This window comes from Arabidopsis lyrata, assembly GCF_000004255.2.
Source record: "Arabidopsis lyrata subsp. lyrata unplaced genomic scaffold ARALYscaffold_6, whole genome shotgun sequence".
NCBI lineage: Eukaryota > Viridiplantae > Streptophyta > Magnoliopsida > Brassicales > Brassicaceae > Arabidopsis > Arabidopsis lyrata.
The window spans coordinates 23,339,565-23,356,509 of record NW_003302550.1 but is presented as its reverse complement, the minus strand read 5'-3'; the positions used below and the strand labels follow the sequence as shown (position 1 = coordinate 23,356,509).

Genomic DNA, 16,945 nt, shown 5'->3' with positions numbered 1-16,945 from the left:
AGAAACGAGTTCTTGTTTAGTTACATCATTTCGAAATTAGCGACAAAAGATTCACTTTTCATAATGAAAGATTGTTCATAATTCTCGTCGTCAAACTCTTCTTCTCTCTTGATCATAAAATGGAGCAATCTCCTCCACCGTCAAACTCAACAGAACAGATCATCGAAGATTCGACTGTGACGGTTCAAACAGAGCAACCTCCATCGTCAAACTCGGTCGAAGAAATGATATCTTGATAGCTGATTGTTGACATGAATTTTAAAGACAATTCTTGCAAAAGATTCGAATTTTTCTGATAAATCTGTAAATCTAGACATTGAATGTTAAAGTTAACGTTACACACAGCCAACGGCGTGGTTTCTCATCCTCTACGCATAAATCAGAAAGAAGCCTAAGTAAAAACAATGTCTTGAATTGAAGGAAAATAGAATCACAGATGTCAAAAAAAAAAAAAAAAAAATGTTCTCTCCCCAAATGAAATATTAGTAACATTTAACAACATACCACCAAAGTCTTTTATTTTTTTTTGTGTGCATAAAAAAAATAACTGCTCATTGACAATTTAAAGCTAACGTTACACAAAACCAACGGCGTCGTTCTCATTCTCTACGCATAATCAGAAGGAAGCCTAATAAGTACTAGAAACAATGTTAATGGGCCGAAGTAGAAATAGAAATAGGCCTTATAATAATTGAGCCCATTTAACCTGTTAACGTTGTCAAACGTCCCACATCGCTTAGAACAGTAGCCGAAGCTGCGTTTATATATGGTTAGAGTCGGAAGAGTGATTGTCCCTTCGGGGACATCCGATAAAATTGGAACGATACAGAGAAGATTAGCATGGCCCCTGCGCAAGGATGACACGCATAAATCGAGAAATGGTCCAAATTTTTTTTGACCCAAAATTCTGATGAATGTGTAACCCTAGATCTATCTCCAGTTTTGTTTTTTAGCTATTGCATGTTTGATTTGATGTTCGTTGTCCAAAATTCTGATGAATGTAACCTTAGATCTCCAGTTATTTCAGCTATTGCAGCTTTGATTTGATGTTCGTTGTCCAATGAGTTTTCAATTTCTCAATTACGAGATATATCGTAATGTTTTCAGTTATGCTACAAAGTTTCCTGATCGATTATGAAACCAAATTATCGTTGTTGTTGTTTTGTTCTAACATTTGTTGTCAAATAGATTTGTGCATTGCCCTAATATCTTCTGCAGCAATATTTTCGTTTTCCAAGGACTTGTTCAGTCATTACATTGCAGTTGATGCATTGTTTTTTTTATGCTCTGATCAACTTTGTAAGTAAGCTAGCTATTAGGAGTTTGTATTTTTCCCAGTTTTGCTGCAAAAATCTCGATTGGTTCCATTCCTTTTCGGGTTTTTGTGTTCCTAAAATTCTGTCAGCCCTTTAATTGGTTTTGGTCAATCTCTTAGTAATGTCTTGTGTTTATTTATACAAAAAGATCAAGACTTTGAATCCGGTTAGGGGGTTGAAGAGACAATTTTTGGATATACTATCTGACATTTTTGTTACCTGTGTTGATCAATTTTATTTATTGGATGGGAAAAAGGGTTTTAGTAGGTAATGAGGAAAGTGTCTAGGACTAGCTGGTGTGAATCAGAGACCCATTTAGGGTTTAGGGGTTTTAGTTTTCCGAGACAGAAAATACATGTCCTCCATATCTTGCAAGTTTTGGTTACTCTTATATCCAATTGGACAAGACGGTTTTTATGTGGTGGTTTAATTGCCGTTAGATTATGTTTTAGCTTCAAACTCATGAGAGTAAACAAATGATTACTTCGTAGAATCACATTTGAAAAGGACTTAGAATTGACTGGGAATGAGGACATTTGAAGTAGCTGTGTACCATCCACAAGAAGTTGGCCAATGCTTTTACTTGACGAGAATCAGAGTGTTCTTGTCTCAGATTGTGGTTTGGCCCTGTAAGCCAGGTAAACTGCTAAAACCCAAAGAGCTTGGTTCTTATGGTTTCACCTTTTCAGTCTGCAGCCTCTTATGGATATGGAGCACATAATTCGACTCAAGTTGGCAGACTGAATTGTAAAGAAGCATTTACTTCACCAGTGAATTGCGGAAACAAGATGTTCGGTTCAACAACAAAGGGGAGCTAAAGATAAGACATAAAAAGAGTCATAACCTTAAGATGGGTTTAAGTTGATTTTGCAGCAAAAAAGGAGACATTTTGTGTTTCCGGTTGCTTGTGAATTGGTTCTCGGTTTTTATAAAACTTCTACTGCAAAATGGGGTGTGTTTTCATATCTTTGAATTTGTTTGTATTTAAAAAGTTTATAGAACTCGATCTCTGTTTGTATTTTCCTTAAAGCTGTGATTCTGTGAATTTGTGCTTGTTATAAGATATTCACTTAGAACAATTGTAGTTACTAATTATAGTGAGGTCCAATAAACCGGAGTAAACCGAACCAAACGGATCCGATATTGTGTAATTTAACGGAAAGAGAGAAACTCCGTCTAATTCTTGCAACTGATAATTTCCTTCTCGAGTATAAAACCATGGCGCCTATATAAATTTCTTTCATTTCTCTTGTTCGTTAATTCTTCGTCTCTCTCTGCTTTTCTCTTGCGACATGGCTGAGCCTGAACCACGAGATGATCCCGAATATATGAAAAACTTCCCAAATGGCTTTCTCGATTTTGATGTCAGCGATACCTGTTTCGAAGAAGACAGAGATTTCAATCTTGAAGAAGAGCCGACTAAGATTAATCCGGAGATTTGTGTTGATGTTTTCGCTCGAAAACCACAAGTGAAAGACTCTGCTTCTTGTTCCGCCATCATTAACGAAGCCACCAAGAAAACATATGCTTCTTCTTCAAGAAACCGTGAAGATAGTAGTGAATCTGGCGAGATAAGAAGGGTAGATAATAAAGAAGATGATCGCAATGATGGTGATGTGCGCAAGGTAAATACGATTTCCGGTTTACTTAATTCGCAAGTAAGTAAGATAGATGCAATCTTGGTTCTTGGCAGGAATCTGATCCGCAGCAGCAACTCACAAGAACAAACCCTGGATCAACATCGTCTACAAGTGATCGAAACAATACACGCCAACTTATTGGTATGCAGAGTCAACGTACGTTCTCCCAATGCTGCACCATTCAGCAGCCTCAGAACAACACATATCAGCAGCTTCCAGTGATTAACCCGATGGCCATTCTAGTTCCAACGCAATTTGTGATGCCTACGCCGACTCATATATATATTCCATTGCAAATGCAGTATCCGATGACCACCATAACTTATATCAACATTCAATGGCTAGCCAGCAGAACTTTTATCAACTTCCAGTGGTTAACCAGATTCGAGGGCCTGCATTAGTTGTTCACAACTATGAACCATGGAGACTTCAGAACACATATCACCAGCATCCATCAGCTAACCAGATGACCAATCCAATGCCAGGGCCAATGTGGCCAATTCAGCATCCAATGGCTTACCAGCAGAACTTTTATCAACATCCAATGTCTGACATGGAATTCTAGTATACTGCAAGAGGACAGCCAAGATCATTTGCTATAGGTCAGAACTATTCCAACCCACGACATGCACGGCCTGAGCTAAATCAACAAATGCTGCAACGTGTGCCTCAAACCCAACAGCCAACGCAGTCTCAAGGATCTTCTGAACAAGGTCAAGATCAGCAGCAGCCTAGGTAAAACGATCCTTAATTGACATGATTTTCAAGTTTTTCTTTTTAATAGAACTCTCTTGGGTTGATTTTGGTAGCTGTCAAATGAACTGGTGTTGATGACTGTTTAGTCAATGATCTATTCTAAAGTGTGGAACAAGGAAGAGTTTTCTTCTGAATCTTCATAATCAATTTCAATACTTTTAACTGAAGATTAAAAGTCCACTCTAGTCTTAAAGTCTCTCTTTTTAGAATTCCCAATTACTGTAATTTCTTAGAGATTATGAAACTGTTTAGTCAAGAACTATTCAAAAGTCTCGAATTCAAAAAGAAAGAGTTTCTCTTTTTAAACGTTTAGTTTAGCAAATTGTTTCTCATCTCCAAATTTTAAAAATAAGGTAGTCAATTAATAATAGACAAACAAATGCAGAAGAGAAGAATGAGTACAAGTCAATAAATGAAAACTTGTTGCACAAGAAACAAGGAATACAAAAACAGAGTAAATGCCTCCGACTATATCAGAAGCAGAGACTCATTGTCGTCTCCTCAATCCTCAAAACCAATATCATCATCGTTATCCCATACAATATCAGATTATTCACCCGTAGAAGGATATGAATGAACGGCCAGGATTAACTTTTTTTCAAAAGCCTTTAGTTACATTAGTCTCAACAATGAGTTTTCTCAAGTTATTCAGCATCAATATTATTCTCCCAAGGCACCACGTCCCCATCTCGATCTTGATCTCAATCTTTTTGCTTCTCAAGTTTTTCTGCACCCGTATCCGCAATCGCAGACGCAGCCTCAACTTGGTGGTAGAGGATCAGTGTGGACGTAGGATAGGTCCAAAGGAGCAGTCTTGGTAGCTGATTCTTGACATGATATTAAAGACGATTCTTACAAAAGTATCGAATTTTTCTGATAAAACTGTAAAATCTAAAACGTTGAGTGTTTAGTTACCCATAAGTTCTCTCGCCAAATGAAATATTAGTAAAATTTAACAACATACCAAAGTCTATTTTTTTTTGTGTGCAAAAACCAAAGTCTCTAACCCAACAATTGCTCATTGACAATTTAAACCTAACGTTACACAAAACCAAGGGCATCGTTCTCAGTCTCTAGTCTCTACGCATAAAATCAGAAAGAAGCCTAAGAAGAAACAATGTTAATGGGCCTATGTAGAAAAAGAAATAGGCCTTATAATAATCGAGCCCATTTAACCTGTAAACGTTGTCAAAAGTCCCACATCGCTTAGAACAGTAGACGAAGCTGCGTTTATATATGGTTAGAGTCTAAAGAGTGATTGTCCCTTCGGGGACATCCGATAAAATTGGAACGATACAGAGAAGATTAGCATGGCCCCTGCGCAAGGATGACACGCATAAATCGAGAAATGGTTCAAATTTTTTTTTCCCCAAAAACTTTATACAGATCGATCCTCAAATTCTGATGAATGAAACCCTAAAATTTAATATTTTATTGTTGTTGCTGCTCTGATGTTCATTGTCTAATGGATGGTAAGATTATAATACTCTAATGCTCTTCTAATTTCTCTGCAACATATTGTGGAGAAAAACTTGCTAGAAACGATTGCTTGCGGAATAAACAACACAAAGAGATTTGATCACCGAGTTCACGGCCTCTAACCGCTACGTCTCGGGGGAGAACTCTTGCTCCCAAGCTTCACTATTAGAAAGAGATTACACACACCACAAACTTGTGATGTTTTCTTTTGGTTTTCAGGTACACTCACACAAGAAGAACTTTGGATCAAAAAACACAACAAAGAAGACAAAGACAGACTTTTTCAGAAAACTCTCTTTTCTCACGTTTTCTAGAACTCTCTACCGTCTTCTCACATATTCTTCCGAGATATATAAGAATATATAATGGGCCACTTTTGCTCTTCTTTCTCTTCTTGTAAATGTTATTTTCGTCAGGCCCAAATAGGCCCATTTGGTGTGTGTTGGTCAAACCCAACAACACATATTTTTCAGGTCGGTTATGAATTAGGTGTTTGTAAATTTTGTTGAATTTGTCCCACTTCTGCAGCAAAATCTCTGTTGAGTCCATTTCCCTTTCAGGCTTCTGAAATTCTTGTACTCCTGTCAACCCATGCATTGATGTTGCTCAGTCTCTTAACAATCTCATGTGTGTATGTGTACAAAAGATCAAGACTTTGATGCTGGTTTGGTTAGGTGTTTAAAAGACAGTTTGGATATAATGTCTTGACATTGTCAGCACCTTTCTTAATCAATTTCATTCATTGGATAGGAAAAGGGTTTTAGGGAATGAGTATGAGGAAAATGCTTAGAGAGCTGGTTTGAATAAGGTACACAAGAGGGAGAGTCCAGAGACAAGTTTAGGGTGTAGGATAATCAGAGACAATTGATGTTCACCGTTTCTAGAAAAGTTTTGGTTACTCTATCATGTCAATCGTTTATAGCCAATTTTACTAGATGGTTCTTATGTGGTGTGGATCGATTCTTGTTAGATGATGTTTCAGGTTTAAGCCCACAAGAATGAGATGATTACTTTAATTTGCATGGTATGTACTAACCAAGAAGTTGACCAAATGTTCTATTTGACGATGATTTGAGGGTACTTGTCTCAGATTGTGATGTAGCCCTGTGATTCAGGTAAACTAAGAGCTTGATTCTGTTGGTTTCACCTTTCCAGTCTCCAAGTTCTTTATAAAACTAATTCTTTTTAGTTATTATATATAATACAGTCAAACTACTAGCTTCTTATGAGTCTAAGATTGTGGTTTAGCCTTATGAGACCTGAGAGTCTGAGACCAATCAGCAGAACCAAGATGGCCATTTCTCCCGCAGCAGCAATTCAGATGTTGACTATAACACCAAGTTGTTCATGAACATTTCAGAGATATTTCAACCAGAAACAACACTTAGGCTTCCCCATATAATATGATTCACCAAACTTGTCCCAATGCAGCAACATCCCCAATCACCATGGCCTTAGCTAACAAATGATGCAACGCCAGTCTCAAACGCAACAGCCATCGACGGTTAAGATTCTTCATATCAAGATTGCTTAATCTAACCGTTGGATCATAACAGTAAGGAGAGCCATCGACGGTTAAGATTCTTCGACTAGGGGCGTAAATGATTATTTAAACCAAATTACACGAGTAAACTTATCGTCAATCACTTTCTCTCTCTTTCTCTTCAAGTCTCTCTCTTGATCTTGAAGCACCATTGATACAATGATGGAGGTTACTGTCGAGAATCAGAGTGGCTCAACGTTCTCCATTGATGTTGTTTTCGGGGAAACACTGTCGGAGATTAAACGGAAGATCGAGAAGTCTCAAGGTATTCCTGTTTCTAAACAAATACTTACCTTCAAAGGCAAGCTTCTTCAAAGCCATCTTGATATCTATGAATGCCATGTCCTCGAAAACTCTCCTATCCATCTCTCCATCTCTCCTGACGATAACCCTACTCAGAACCAAGTGGCTCAATCTCCATCAAATCCAATTCATGAGTTCGTTAACAATCAAGATTCTCCGGAGGGCAGTAAGAATCAACATGATCGGCCTGTGGTCACGAAGGTCGTGGCGAGGAGAATCCACAATGAATATTCATCACGACCGGCATATTCACTTGATGAGTTACTTGCCCCTCAAGGTTCGTCGTCTGTGACGGTTGGGAGCAGAACAAACAGGAATCAAGAAGTTCAAAACAGAGTATCTTCATCGTCAGACTCAGTCGTAGAGGTCATTAACATTCCAGATTCGCCTGTGAGGAAGAAGACCAAGATCAACCCGATGAAGATGATAGTAATGGTGCAGCCATATGGAGAGACCAGGAGGACTCAAGTGGAAGTTAACGCATTGAATAACGTTGAAGAACTGAGGAAAGAGCTGGTTAAGATGCAAGAGAGGGGTGAGTTCTATCTGCCTCAAGAAAGGTTTTACTTTATACACAAGCAGGCTGTATTACAAGAAGATAAGTCATTCTTGACGAACGGTGTTGCTCACGGTGATACGATTGAGATTTTCCTCGGATATGTTACCAATCCCGGCCCTAAACCCACAAGTCGTCGAACGTCTCATCACTAAACGAGCTTGCTTTGTTCTCTTAGTCTTTCTTTTCTTTTAGTCTTTCCATATATCGGATATGTTTCAGTGCAGTCTCCTCTTTTCTTTTAGTATTTCTTCGAGTTTTCTTGCTTTGTTCAAAGTTCACAGCTTTCTGCAAATTTGCTAAGAGCCTAAGACATGTAATTACCAATATGAGCTAAAAGAAGAAAAATTAGTTCTTGTTGAGTTATATCTTTTCGAAATCAGTGATCATACTTGACTTTAAGATCAAATGTTGAATTTTTGTTGACAAAACAGGGCAAAAGACAGTAAAATTTCTTGCTTTATTCAAAAACTAAAACCAAAAAAAAAATCACATTGCTAATTTGCTTTAAAACACTCTACGACTAATGAATGGGCCGGACCTAAAAACTTTCAACAAAAACGCAGCGTTTCAATGCAGTTCGATTTTTACGCAGAAGAATGGGCCGGATACTACCTCTACACAAGAGACGGGTTAAATTTGTCGGGTTAATGGGCCGGATACTATTTTTTAATTTAAAACGCTGCGTTTTCAACCCATTTCAAGAACGCTTAAATTAACCGTTGGATCATATCAGTTAGGAGAGCAATCGACGGTTACAATTCTTTGACTAGTGATATATAAAACAAAATTACGAATAAACAAACTTTCGTCACAAAAATCATCGCTTTCTCTTTCTCTCTTCTTCCGAAGTCTCTGTCTCTCCACTGATCTTGAAACACCGTTGATACAATGATGAACGTGCTCATCGATACTGAGAGTGGCTCATCGTTCTCCATTACTGTTGATATCTGGGAGACAGTGTTAAAGATAAAAGAAAAGATCGAGAAGTCTCAAGGTATCCCTGTTTCCAAACAAACCCTTTACTTCCAAGGCAAGGTTCTTCAAGATCATGTTGATAAGTTTGATTGCACGATCCTATTCGACTCTCGTCTCCTTCTCTCCATCTCTCCCGAGGAAAACCCTAATCAGAACAACGATCAAATGCTTATAGATTCAGCGACAGGCAAAAAGATCACGAAGGTGATGGCGAGGAGAATCCACAATGAATATTCATCAGGACCGGCATATTCACTTGATGAGTTACTTGCCCCTCAAGATTCAACAATGAAGGTGACGGTTGGGAATCAAGTAGTTCAAACCACCGAGCAATCTCCACCGTCAGACTCAGCCAAAGAGAAACTGACAGTATATGTGAAGCCATATGAAGATGATCCCAGGATCGTTCAAGTAGAGGTTAACGCAGATGATAACGTTGAAGAACTGAGGAAAGAGCTGGTTAAGATGCAAGAGAGGGGTGAGTTATATCTGCCTCACGAAGGGTTTTACTTAGTATACAGTGCGTTACCATTGACCGAATCTGAGTCATTCAAGTGGAACCTTGTTGTTGACGGTGATAGAATTGAGATTATCAGCAAGCTACCATCTTTTAACAGTCTCCTCTCTCCTTAAAGCGTTTAGTCTTTCTTCAAGTTTTATTGCTTTGTTCAAAGCTCATAGCTTTCTGAAAATATGCTAAGACATGTAATTACCAATATTGTTGTTGTTTAAAGAAGAGAAACGAGTTCTTGTTTAGTTACATCTTTTCGAAATTAGCGATCAAGAATCAAGAAACATTACGGATGGTCTAATTCACATTTTTTTCTCTAGAAACATTACGGATGGTCTAATTCACATTTTTTTTGATATTTTTCAATGATCTGGCGTTACAGAAACACGTATAAAGATCAAATGTTGAATCTTTGTTGAAAAAAACAGGGCAAAAGACAGTAAAGTTTCTTGCTTTATTCAAAAACTAAAACCAAAAAAACACTCTGCAAGTAGTGGGCAGGACCTATATTTCTTCAACAAAACGCTGCGTTTGAACGCATTTCGATTTTTTTCCGTAGAAGAATGTGAAATTATATACCGTAGGATCATTTTAGTTATTTAGTAAAAAGATAGCTGTCGACGGTTAAGATTCTCATCGATTTGATACGTGAAATCAAATGATATAAAACCGATTTGTGAGGAAACTTTCTTTACAAGTCATCCATCACTTTCTCTCTTTTCTTCAACAGCTCCATTGATCTTGAAACACCATTGATACAATTATGAAGGTGTTCTTCGAGATTCAGAGTGGCTCATCGTTCGAGATTGAAATGTATTACAAGGATACAGTGTTAGAGATGAAAGAGAAGATCGAGAAGTCTCAACGTGTCTCTGTTTCAAAACAAACCCTTATCTTCGAGGGCACTCTTCTTCAAGACGATCTTGATATCGAACAGTACAAGATCGTCCACGAATCTCGTCTTCAACTCATCGTCTCTCCTGATCATAACCCTAATCAAACCGAGCAATCTCCTCCACCGTCAAACTCAACAGAACAGATCATCGACGGTCATCAAGAGTCGACTCTGACGGTTCAAACAGAGCAATCTCCATCGTCAAACTCAGTCGAAGAGATGATCACTAACATTCAAGATTCGTCTGAGAAGGAGAGGATTCCGAAGATTGTCGTATACGTTTCACCGTATTCCGGTGAGAGTCAAGCTGTCAAGGAGGTTCCGGTGGCTGTGAATGTGAAGATGAACGATAACGTAAAAGAACTGAGGAACGAGTTGGTGAAGATTGAAGAGAATGGTGAGTTAAATCTGCCTCAAGAAGGGTATTTTCTTATACACAAAAACAGAGTATTAAACGAGAATCAGTCATTCTGGGTGGTTGGTGTTGATCACAACGATACAATTGAGATCCTTCCTACACATCTTACTCGTGGCTCTTTTAACCTTGATTCTTAAGTCACAATTCTTTCAGTAGCAAAAAATTGTAAATCTCCATACATTGAACAAAAGCTATGATTACATTGTATATATCCTATTGAAGGTTCAACTATCTGCAGTCTCCTCTTTCCTCTTGCTTTGTTCAAAGTTTGGGTTTGTTTTTGTTCCTCTTAAAACATAAACCCTAAAAAGTCTCCTCTTTCCTTGTTCAAAGTTTGGGTTTGTTTTTGTTCAAAAAATTGGTGGTTCAGGTGAGATCAGACCAGCAGGTCATATTGGATCTGGGCAACGCCGAACCGTGATCCGTCCACTGCTGTAAGCGCGAAGTAATCGCTGCTCTGTGAAACCAGCCTCACGCATTACCCTCCAACTTTAGAACCCGTCTGAGCCAAGCCTTCGCTCGACCCACACGGATTACTCACAGCTTGGACTGGGCAGCTCAGAAACATGCCAACACCAGAACCGACTTGTGGACCCGAACCATTGTTCCACCATCTTATTGTCCCCACATGGGTTACAAGCTCTCGTTACTTAGCTCGACGTTGAATATATCATTTCGTGTAATATATAAACAAACACAAAATGAGTAGAGTGACCGATGTGGGACAAAAGACTCTGAAGTTAGTTTTGATTTGTGAATTATCTTTTTTGATGTGGGCCAAAGCCTTATTTTGAGTCCCATTATAGACTAATAAAAAGCCCGATAGTGAAATTGAAGAGACAGATTTGAGATAGATAGAAGAAGAGAGGGGCAAATAAAGCAAATGCAAGAAGAAGAGAAGTTATTCCCGGAAATGTTAGTAAAACGATCTTGATAATATTATTTTGTCCCCTTTCATGTTCATCTAGCTTAAATTTGCTTTATCCAAATTCCAAATTGATAGACTTTGTCGCGCTAGCCTGAACGGGAAGCTTTCAGGTGACTCATATCTATTGGTAATCTACAATGTGTGTCTTCTTCTCTGCTCATGCCACTGTTTTTAACCCTTGAACGCCATATATGTCCTAAAACTGCTTGAAGCGAAGAGATCTTTCCATCTTCGAATCCAGCCTCGTTGTTGGCTTTAACTTTCAGTTTCAAAACAAACTCCTTTAATAGGAAAAATTTGTGAGTGTAACGTTTGAAACAACCAGAGGCTATTGCAAGTTTCCCAACCATGAATCTTTTGATGGTTGAGAAGAAGGAATTAGGGAAAGAAATATCAAGACATCACTAAAAGACTCTCATCGAGTATCTTTCAAGAACAAATTGTACATCTTTATGCATGAGATCATCTTATCTACTTAAAGCTTTTGTGTCTATCTTCCTCCATAGCTACGAACCTCTATTTCATCAATAAGCTGCTCCATAGCTACGAACCTCTATTTCATCATAGCTACGAATCATTTGGTGTACATATCTTGATGACAAAAGCAACTTAACAGAAACCTTTTCAATATTCCAGCTGCTTCCTCTCAAATTGAATCTGACAATGACGACCAATCTGAACGCTCGAGCACGACGGACTGTGAAGTCATGGAAACTAAGCCAATGTACATCCAGGTAACCTTTCTTTCTTACCTTTTTTTTTTTTTTTTTTAATCATAAATCATAATAATTTTGATTTTTTAAAAATAAAATTTTCTATTTTTCACTTCTGATTAATACTAAATATCAAGGTTTTTTCAAATATTTTTAAGTAATAACTTTTTATTTTTATCAAATACTAATGATTTTTACTAAAATTTTAAACAAATTTAATAGTTAAACTTTAAGAAAATAATTAGCAATTTTTAACTAAAACCATGTTAATTTCACTATTACTTTTTTAAAATTAGTTTACTTGTTCAATTTTAAAAACGTTAAAAACTAACCGCGCCTATGCATCCTGTCTTTAATTGGTCCGTAAGCTTTGGTGTTCGAAGTTCGGCATGTTTTCACGTAATATAGATTTAACACTTAAACTCATTTAAAAAAATTAAAAATGATTTTCACTAAAATTTAAAAACACATTTAACACTTAAAACTTTAAGAAAATAATTAATAATTTTTAACTAAAATCATGTTAATTTCACTAGTACTTTTTAAAAATTAGAATAAGTGTTCAATTTTAAAAACGTCGAAAACTATCCGGCCTAAGCATCCAGTCCTTAGTTGGTCCGTAAGCTTTCGTGTTCGAAGCTCGGCATGTTTTCACGTAATATAGATATAACTCTTCAACTCATTTTAAAAAAAGAAGAATGATTTTCACGAAAAATATGAATGATTTTCACTAAAAATATAGATTTAACACTTAAACTTATTTAAAAAAATAAAAATGATTTTCACTAAAATCTAAAACAAATTTAACACTTAAACTTTTTAAGAAAATAATTAATAATTTTTAACTAAAACCATGTTAATTTCACAATTACTTTTTTTAAAAATTTGTTTAAGTGTTCAATTTTAAAAACGTCAAAAACTAACCGCGCCTAGACATCATGTCCTTAGTTGGTCCGTAAGCTTTGGTGTTCGAAGTTCGGCATATTTTCACGTAATATAGTTTTAACACTTCAACTCATTTTTAAAAAATAAAAATGATTTTCACTAAAACTTTAAGTAAATAATCTTTTTTACTAAAACCATGTTAATTTCACTATTAATTTTTTAAAAATTTAGTTTAATTGTTAAATTTTTAAAAAAACCGAAAACTAACCGAGCCAAGGTTCTTGTCTTTAGTTGGTCTGTAAGCTTTGGTGTTCGAAATTTGACATGTTTTCACGTAATATAGATTTAACACTTAAACTCATTAAAAAAAATGATTTACACGAAAATCTAAAACAAATTTAACACTTCAACTAGGTCTGGGCACAAATATGGATCCACATAGAACATAACCGAACCGAACCGAAATTCCGGTTCTAGTGAAACGATTGGATCTTGAATCAAAGATCTATGGGTATCGGTTCGGTTCGGGTAGAAACCGATATCCATTCGGGTACCCAAAAAATATAGCCCATTAACTTATATTTATATAACCCAAAGTCTCAAACTCATCTAGACCTTAACCTAACTACCCAAGCCCAACATCCTACCATATATCTCTCTTACCCTCTTATATATTTCTCTGAAACCTAAAGGAAACCCCTAGTTTGTTCTCTCTTTCTCAAAGAAGGAGACGCCGCAGACAACAACTCTCTCTTTCGAACCATTGCAAATCGAAGACAAAGCTTCTTTTGGTGTCTTTAAAACTTGTGTTTTGTGGTATTTTTGAAACATTGAGTGTCTTTTGACTTAATACTTTCCAAGTTTCAACTATTTTTTGAATTTGTAATGGTATGATGACTAATATATGATGTTGCATTGCATACTTGCATAATTGCATTTGAATTTTGCATTATGATTCTATTGTTTTTTCGGTTCCAAAAATACCCGAAACAATTTGGTTCCTACTCGGTTCCAAAATTTATTATCCGAACCGAACCGAACCGAACCAGAACCGAACCGATTTTGATTTGGTTCCAATATGGTTCCTAAGTCTCAGAACCAAAATACTTGGAACCAACCGAATACCCAAACGCCCAGGCCTTCAACTTTAAGAAAATAATATTTTTAACCAAAATCATGTTAATTTCACTATTACTTTAAAAAAAAATTAGTTTAAGTGTTAAGTTTTAAAAACGTCAAACTAACCAAGTCTAGACATCATGTCTTTAGTTGGTCTGCAAGCTTTGGTGTTCGCAGTTCGGCATGTTTTCAAGTAATATAGACTTAACACTTAAACTCATTTAAAAAATAATAATAATAATTTTCACGAGAATCTAAAAACAGATTTAACACTTTATTTAAGAAAATAATATTTTTAACTAAAACCATGTTAGTTTCACTATTACTTTTTTAAAAATTAGTTTAACTGTTAAATTTTAAGAACATTGAAAACTAACCGAGCCTAGGCATCATGTCCTTAGTTGATCCGTAAGCTTTGATGTTCGAAGTTCGGCATGTTTTCACGTAATATAGATTTAACACTTAAACTCATTTTCTTAAAAATAATAATGATTTATTATAAACAATCTCGATAATCAAAATTTCTGGCTCCGCCACTGCTGGTGAGATGGTTTGATGCAAGTGGTTGGCTTGCCTGATGAGACTTTGTTACTTTGCATTTAAAATCGAGCCAATTCCGCCACTTCTTGAGAGTGTCATTGGTAACTTTCTCACATGGAGACTCATCACATAATACAAGAGACAAAACAAACGGCTGCACCTGCATCATCAACTTCTCCGAAGAGGTATATATATCATAACAAGACACATAAAGCTATGATTTTGATGTATAGCCATCTTCCATGTCCCAAGCTAGGTCTGCATCTCCCATCTTCGAGTAGTGTTAATCACAAGGCGGTTGGTGAAATCATCATTATTTTGCAAATTACAGTTTATGAACAATAGCCAAACTATAAAGTCGTAATATGCTTTAAGGCAACAACATTCATGTAAAATCCTTGCCAATTTACCAGTATCTACATATTGTCACAAAACCTCAACTATGATTTTACTATCTAAAGGGTGTGATTGGTTTTGGCCTCGGACTTTGCTTTAAAGCTCGTCTTTTTGCGATTCTTGAACGCATTGCTCATCCCAATAGTAAGGAAACTTCAACCTCGCAGCAGTGTGTGGCATAAACCAGTCTTCGTAGATGAAGCTATTTAAAAACAAACGATTTTCCAAATGATTAGTAAAAGGATACATTCACACATAATATCTATAAGCATATTCCTCAAAAAGGACGTTACATACATTTTAATAGGCGGCCGAGATATGATAACCAACACCTGCAGGTCCTCATGACCGGTGTTCTTGACCTTTAAGAACAGTAATAGATGAGTGAGATTATTCCATATAAGCCAAAAGAATTTTTAACAGAAGAAAATGCTATATTTCTTTGATTTATATGAATATACAACGTCTGCGATTGAGTTTGGTCTTCTAATAGTTGTCTCAAAATGTTACATAGGAAGTGCAGCGTATCTAACCACTCTCAAGCAATCTTAAACAAGATACTATGAGTTGCTCTTATTTGTTCAACTTTACTTTAAGTAACATGTGTGCATACAAAATGGGATTGTTTATCATCAACCTTAAATAGAATTTTCTCTTAATAAAGATTACAATTAATGGAACTCTAATAAACTTGGATTTCAAAGTCTAAGACTCAAGGAAAGAGCCAAATCATCTGAAACAATGTGAGAGGTAGAAAGACGTACCTGATGAGCATCATTGATCGGAATATGAAGTGTACTGTTAGCAAAGATAGGAAATTCAATTGGTTTCCCAGGGAAATTTCCATGTGTTTCAGAAAGATACAGAGTACCACTGCCCTTTAGGACAACAAAGACCTCTTCACAGGAGTGCCTGTGAATTGATGTCTCTGAACCTGGAGCAAATGTTTGAAGCCATATTTCAACCTGAACATCCAAAACAAATCAGTGTTACTGTTATCAAGTATTTGAAGTGTGAGCAAAACAACAAAAACTCAGTCACAAGTTCATGAAACGACGATAGGATACAAATGGGGAGAGTTTTAAAAAACCGCTATCGCTTTGAACATTACCTCTTTCATTCCGTGCAATACGGAGCCAGCAACAGTCATGTGGGAAAGACCTGGTCTTCCATAGTTATCTTGAGGAAGGTCACTAATATTCCTCACGATTGGCAAGCCTATATTCACCATTCAACAGTCAAGAGCCAGTATTAACATGACAATTTCTATGTATCTAAGCTACAGATCGATGAAATTGCAGTGAATCTGTATCATATCATCAACCAAATTTCGCTACAAAGCAATCTAGTCACATTTTAGATCCTAATTTAGAGTAAATCAATCAAAAGTTGAGCACATTTTGGTCCATTTGATTCTACCAGGACATACAATTTCTCAGCTAAGTAAGACCTTATATTCAAATCATTCTAACGAAACTGATACAAACAAAAACAAGAGGAAATCTGCATTCACAGTATACTCTCCTAGGTCGTAACAACAGGCGAAACTCACCATTGATGGGACAAGGAGCTCCTAGAGTAGTTTCAGAGAAACAGAACAGAAGAAGCGCGACGGAGAATACGGCGACGATCGGAGATGACGAAGCGGAACCAACCGAAAGTACGATCATTTTCTCGATGCTTCTTCACCCAACTTAATTTTTCCTCTCTTGAGAAGTCTCAGAACAAACTGTTAAAAGAGTAAAGATACTTCGAAACAGACCCCGCATCTTTTTCTATTTCTCAATTAAACCTAATACTACAAAAAAGAATCAGAAAATACTATCTTTGACTTTGATAATCCAATATTGAAGATTAAAACGACGAAATTAATTAATTACTTATCACAATTTAAAATAATCATACACAAAAATTCTTATGATATAATTTTCATTAATTACCAGTTTATCACATTCAAAGTAATCATAGA

The 16,945-nt window shown here is 36.4% G+C and overlaps 5 protein-coding genes across 5 annotated transcripts; 4 read left to right on the top strand and 1 right to left on the bottom strand.

The window, feature by feature from the left end:
• Positions 1-590: 590 nt before the first annotated feature.
• Positions 591-5,755, top strand: LOC9308873. The gene is made up of 2 exons (XM_021020808.1): positions 591-2,941; positions 3,010-5,755. Exons 1-2 carry the CDS (start codon positions 2,609-2,611, stop codon positions 3,355-3,357), a joined length of 681 nt encoding a protein of 226 aa, XP_020876467.1. The 5' UTR covers positions 591-2,608; the 3' UTR covers positions 3,358-5,755.
• A 954-nt stretch (positions 5,756-6,709) lies between these two features.
• Positions 6,710-7,968, top strand: LOC110227217. Its single transcript, XM_021020793.1, has one exon. It carries the CDS (start codon positions 6,894-6,896, stop codon positions 7,746-7,748), a length of 855 nt encoding a protein of 284 aa, XP_020876452.1. The 5' UTR covers positions 6,710-6,893; the 3' UTR covers positions 7,749-7,968.
• A 470-nt stretch (positions 7,969-8,438) lies between these two features.
• On the top strand, positions 8,439-9,355 carry LOC110227222. Its single transcript, XM_021020803.1, has one exon. The coding sequence runs from the start codon at positions 8,485-8,487 to the stop codon at positions 9,202-9,204; it is 720 nt and encodes a 239-aa protein (XP_020876462.1). The 5' UTR covers positions 8,439-8,484; the 3' UTR covers positions 9,205-9,355.
• A 449-nt stretch (positions 9,356-9,804) lies between these two features.
• On the top strand, positions 9,805-10,686 carry LOC110227223. Its single transcript, XM_021020807.1, has one exon. It carries the CDS (start codon positions 9,846-9,848, stop codon positions 10,530-10,532), a length of 687 nt encoding a protein of 228 aa, XP_020876466.1. The 5' UTR covers positions 9,805-9,845; the 3' UTR covers positions 10,533-10,686.
• Positions 10,687-14,878: 4,192 nt separating this feature from the next.
• LOC9310952 (auxin-binding protein 1) lies at positions 14,879-16,811 on the bottom strand. Its single transcript, XM_002872756.2, has 5 exons — positions 16,529-16,811; positions 16,088-16,194; positions 15,741-15,941; positions 15,274-15,338; positions 14,879-15,178 (listed from the first exon to the last, which is right to left on the bottom strand). The coding sequence occupies exons 1-5, from the start codon at positions 16,644-16,646 to the stop codon at positions 15,073-15,075; spliced, it is 597 nt and encodes a 198-aa protein (XP_002872802.1). The 5' UTR covers positions 16,647-16,811; the 3' UTR covers positions 14,879-15,072.
• Positions 16,812-16,945: the final 134 nt, after the last annotated feature.

Bases quoted from the DNA above. Each gene is read 5' to 3' on its own strand.
- LOC9308873 (XM_021020808.1), top strand. From the start codon at position 2,609: ATGGCTGAGCCTGAACCACGAGATGATCCCGAATATATGAAAAACTTC. The intron at 2,942-3,009 runs GTAAATACGATT...GGTTCTTGGCAG, and splicing joins ATGATGGTGATGTGCGCAAG to GAATCTGATCCGCAGCAGCA.
- LOC110227217 (XM_021020793.1), top strand. From the start codon at position 6,894: ATGATGGAGGTTACTGTCGAGAATCAGAGTGGCTCAACGTTCTCCATT.
- LOC110227222 (XM_021020803.1), top strand. From the start codon at position 8,485: ATGATGAACGTGCTCATCGATACTGAGAGTGGCTCATCGTTCTCCATT.
- LOC110227223 (XM_021020807.1), top strand. From the start codon at position 9,846: ATGAAGGTGTTCTTCGAGATTCAGAGTGGCTCATCGTTCGAGATTGAA.
- LOC9310952 (XM_002872756.2), bottom strand. From the start codon at position 16,646: ATGATCGTACTTTCGGTTGGTTCCGCTTCGTCATCTCCGATCGTCGCC. The intron at 16,195-16,528 runs GTGAGTTTCGCC...TGGTGAATATAG, and splicing joins AGCTCCTTGTCCCATCAATG to GCTTGCCAATCGTGAGGAAT. The intron at 15,179-15,273 runs GTATGTAACGTC...GTTTTTAAATAG, and splicing joins TCTCGGCCGCCTATTAAAAT to CTTCATCTACGAAGACTGGT.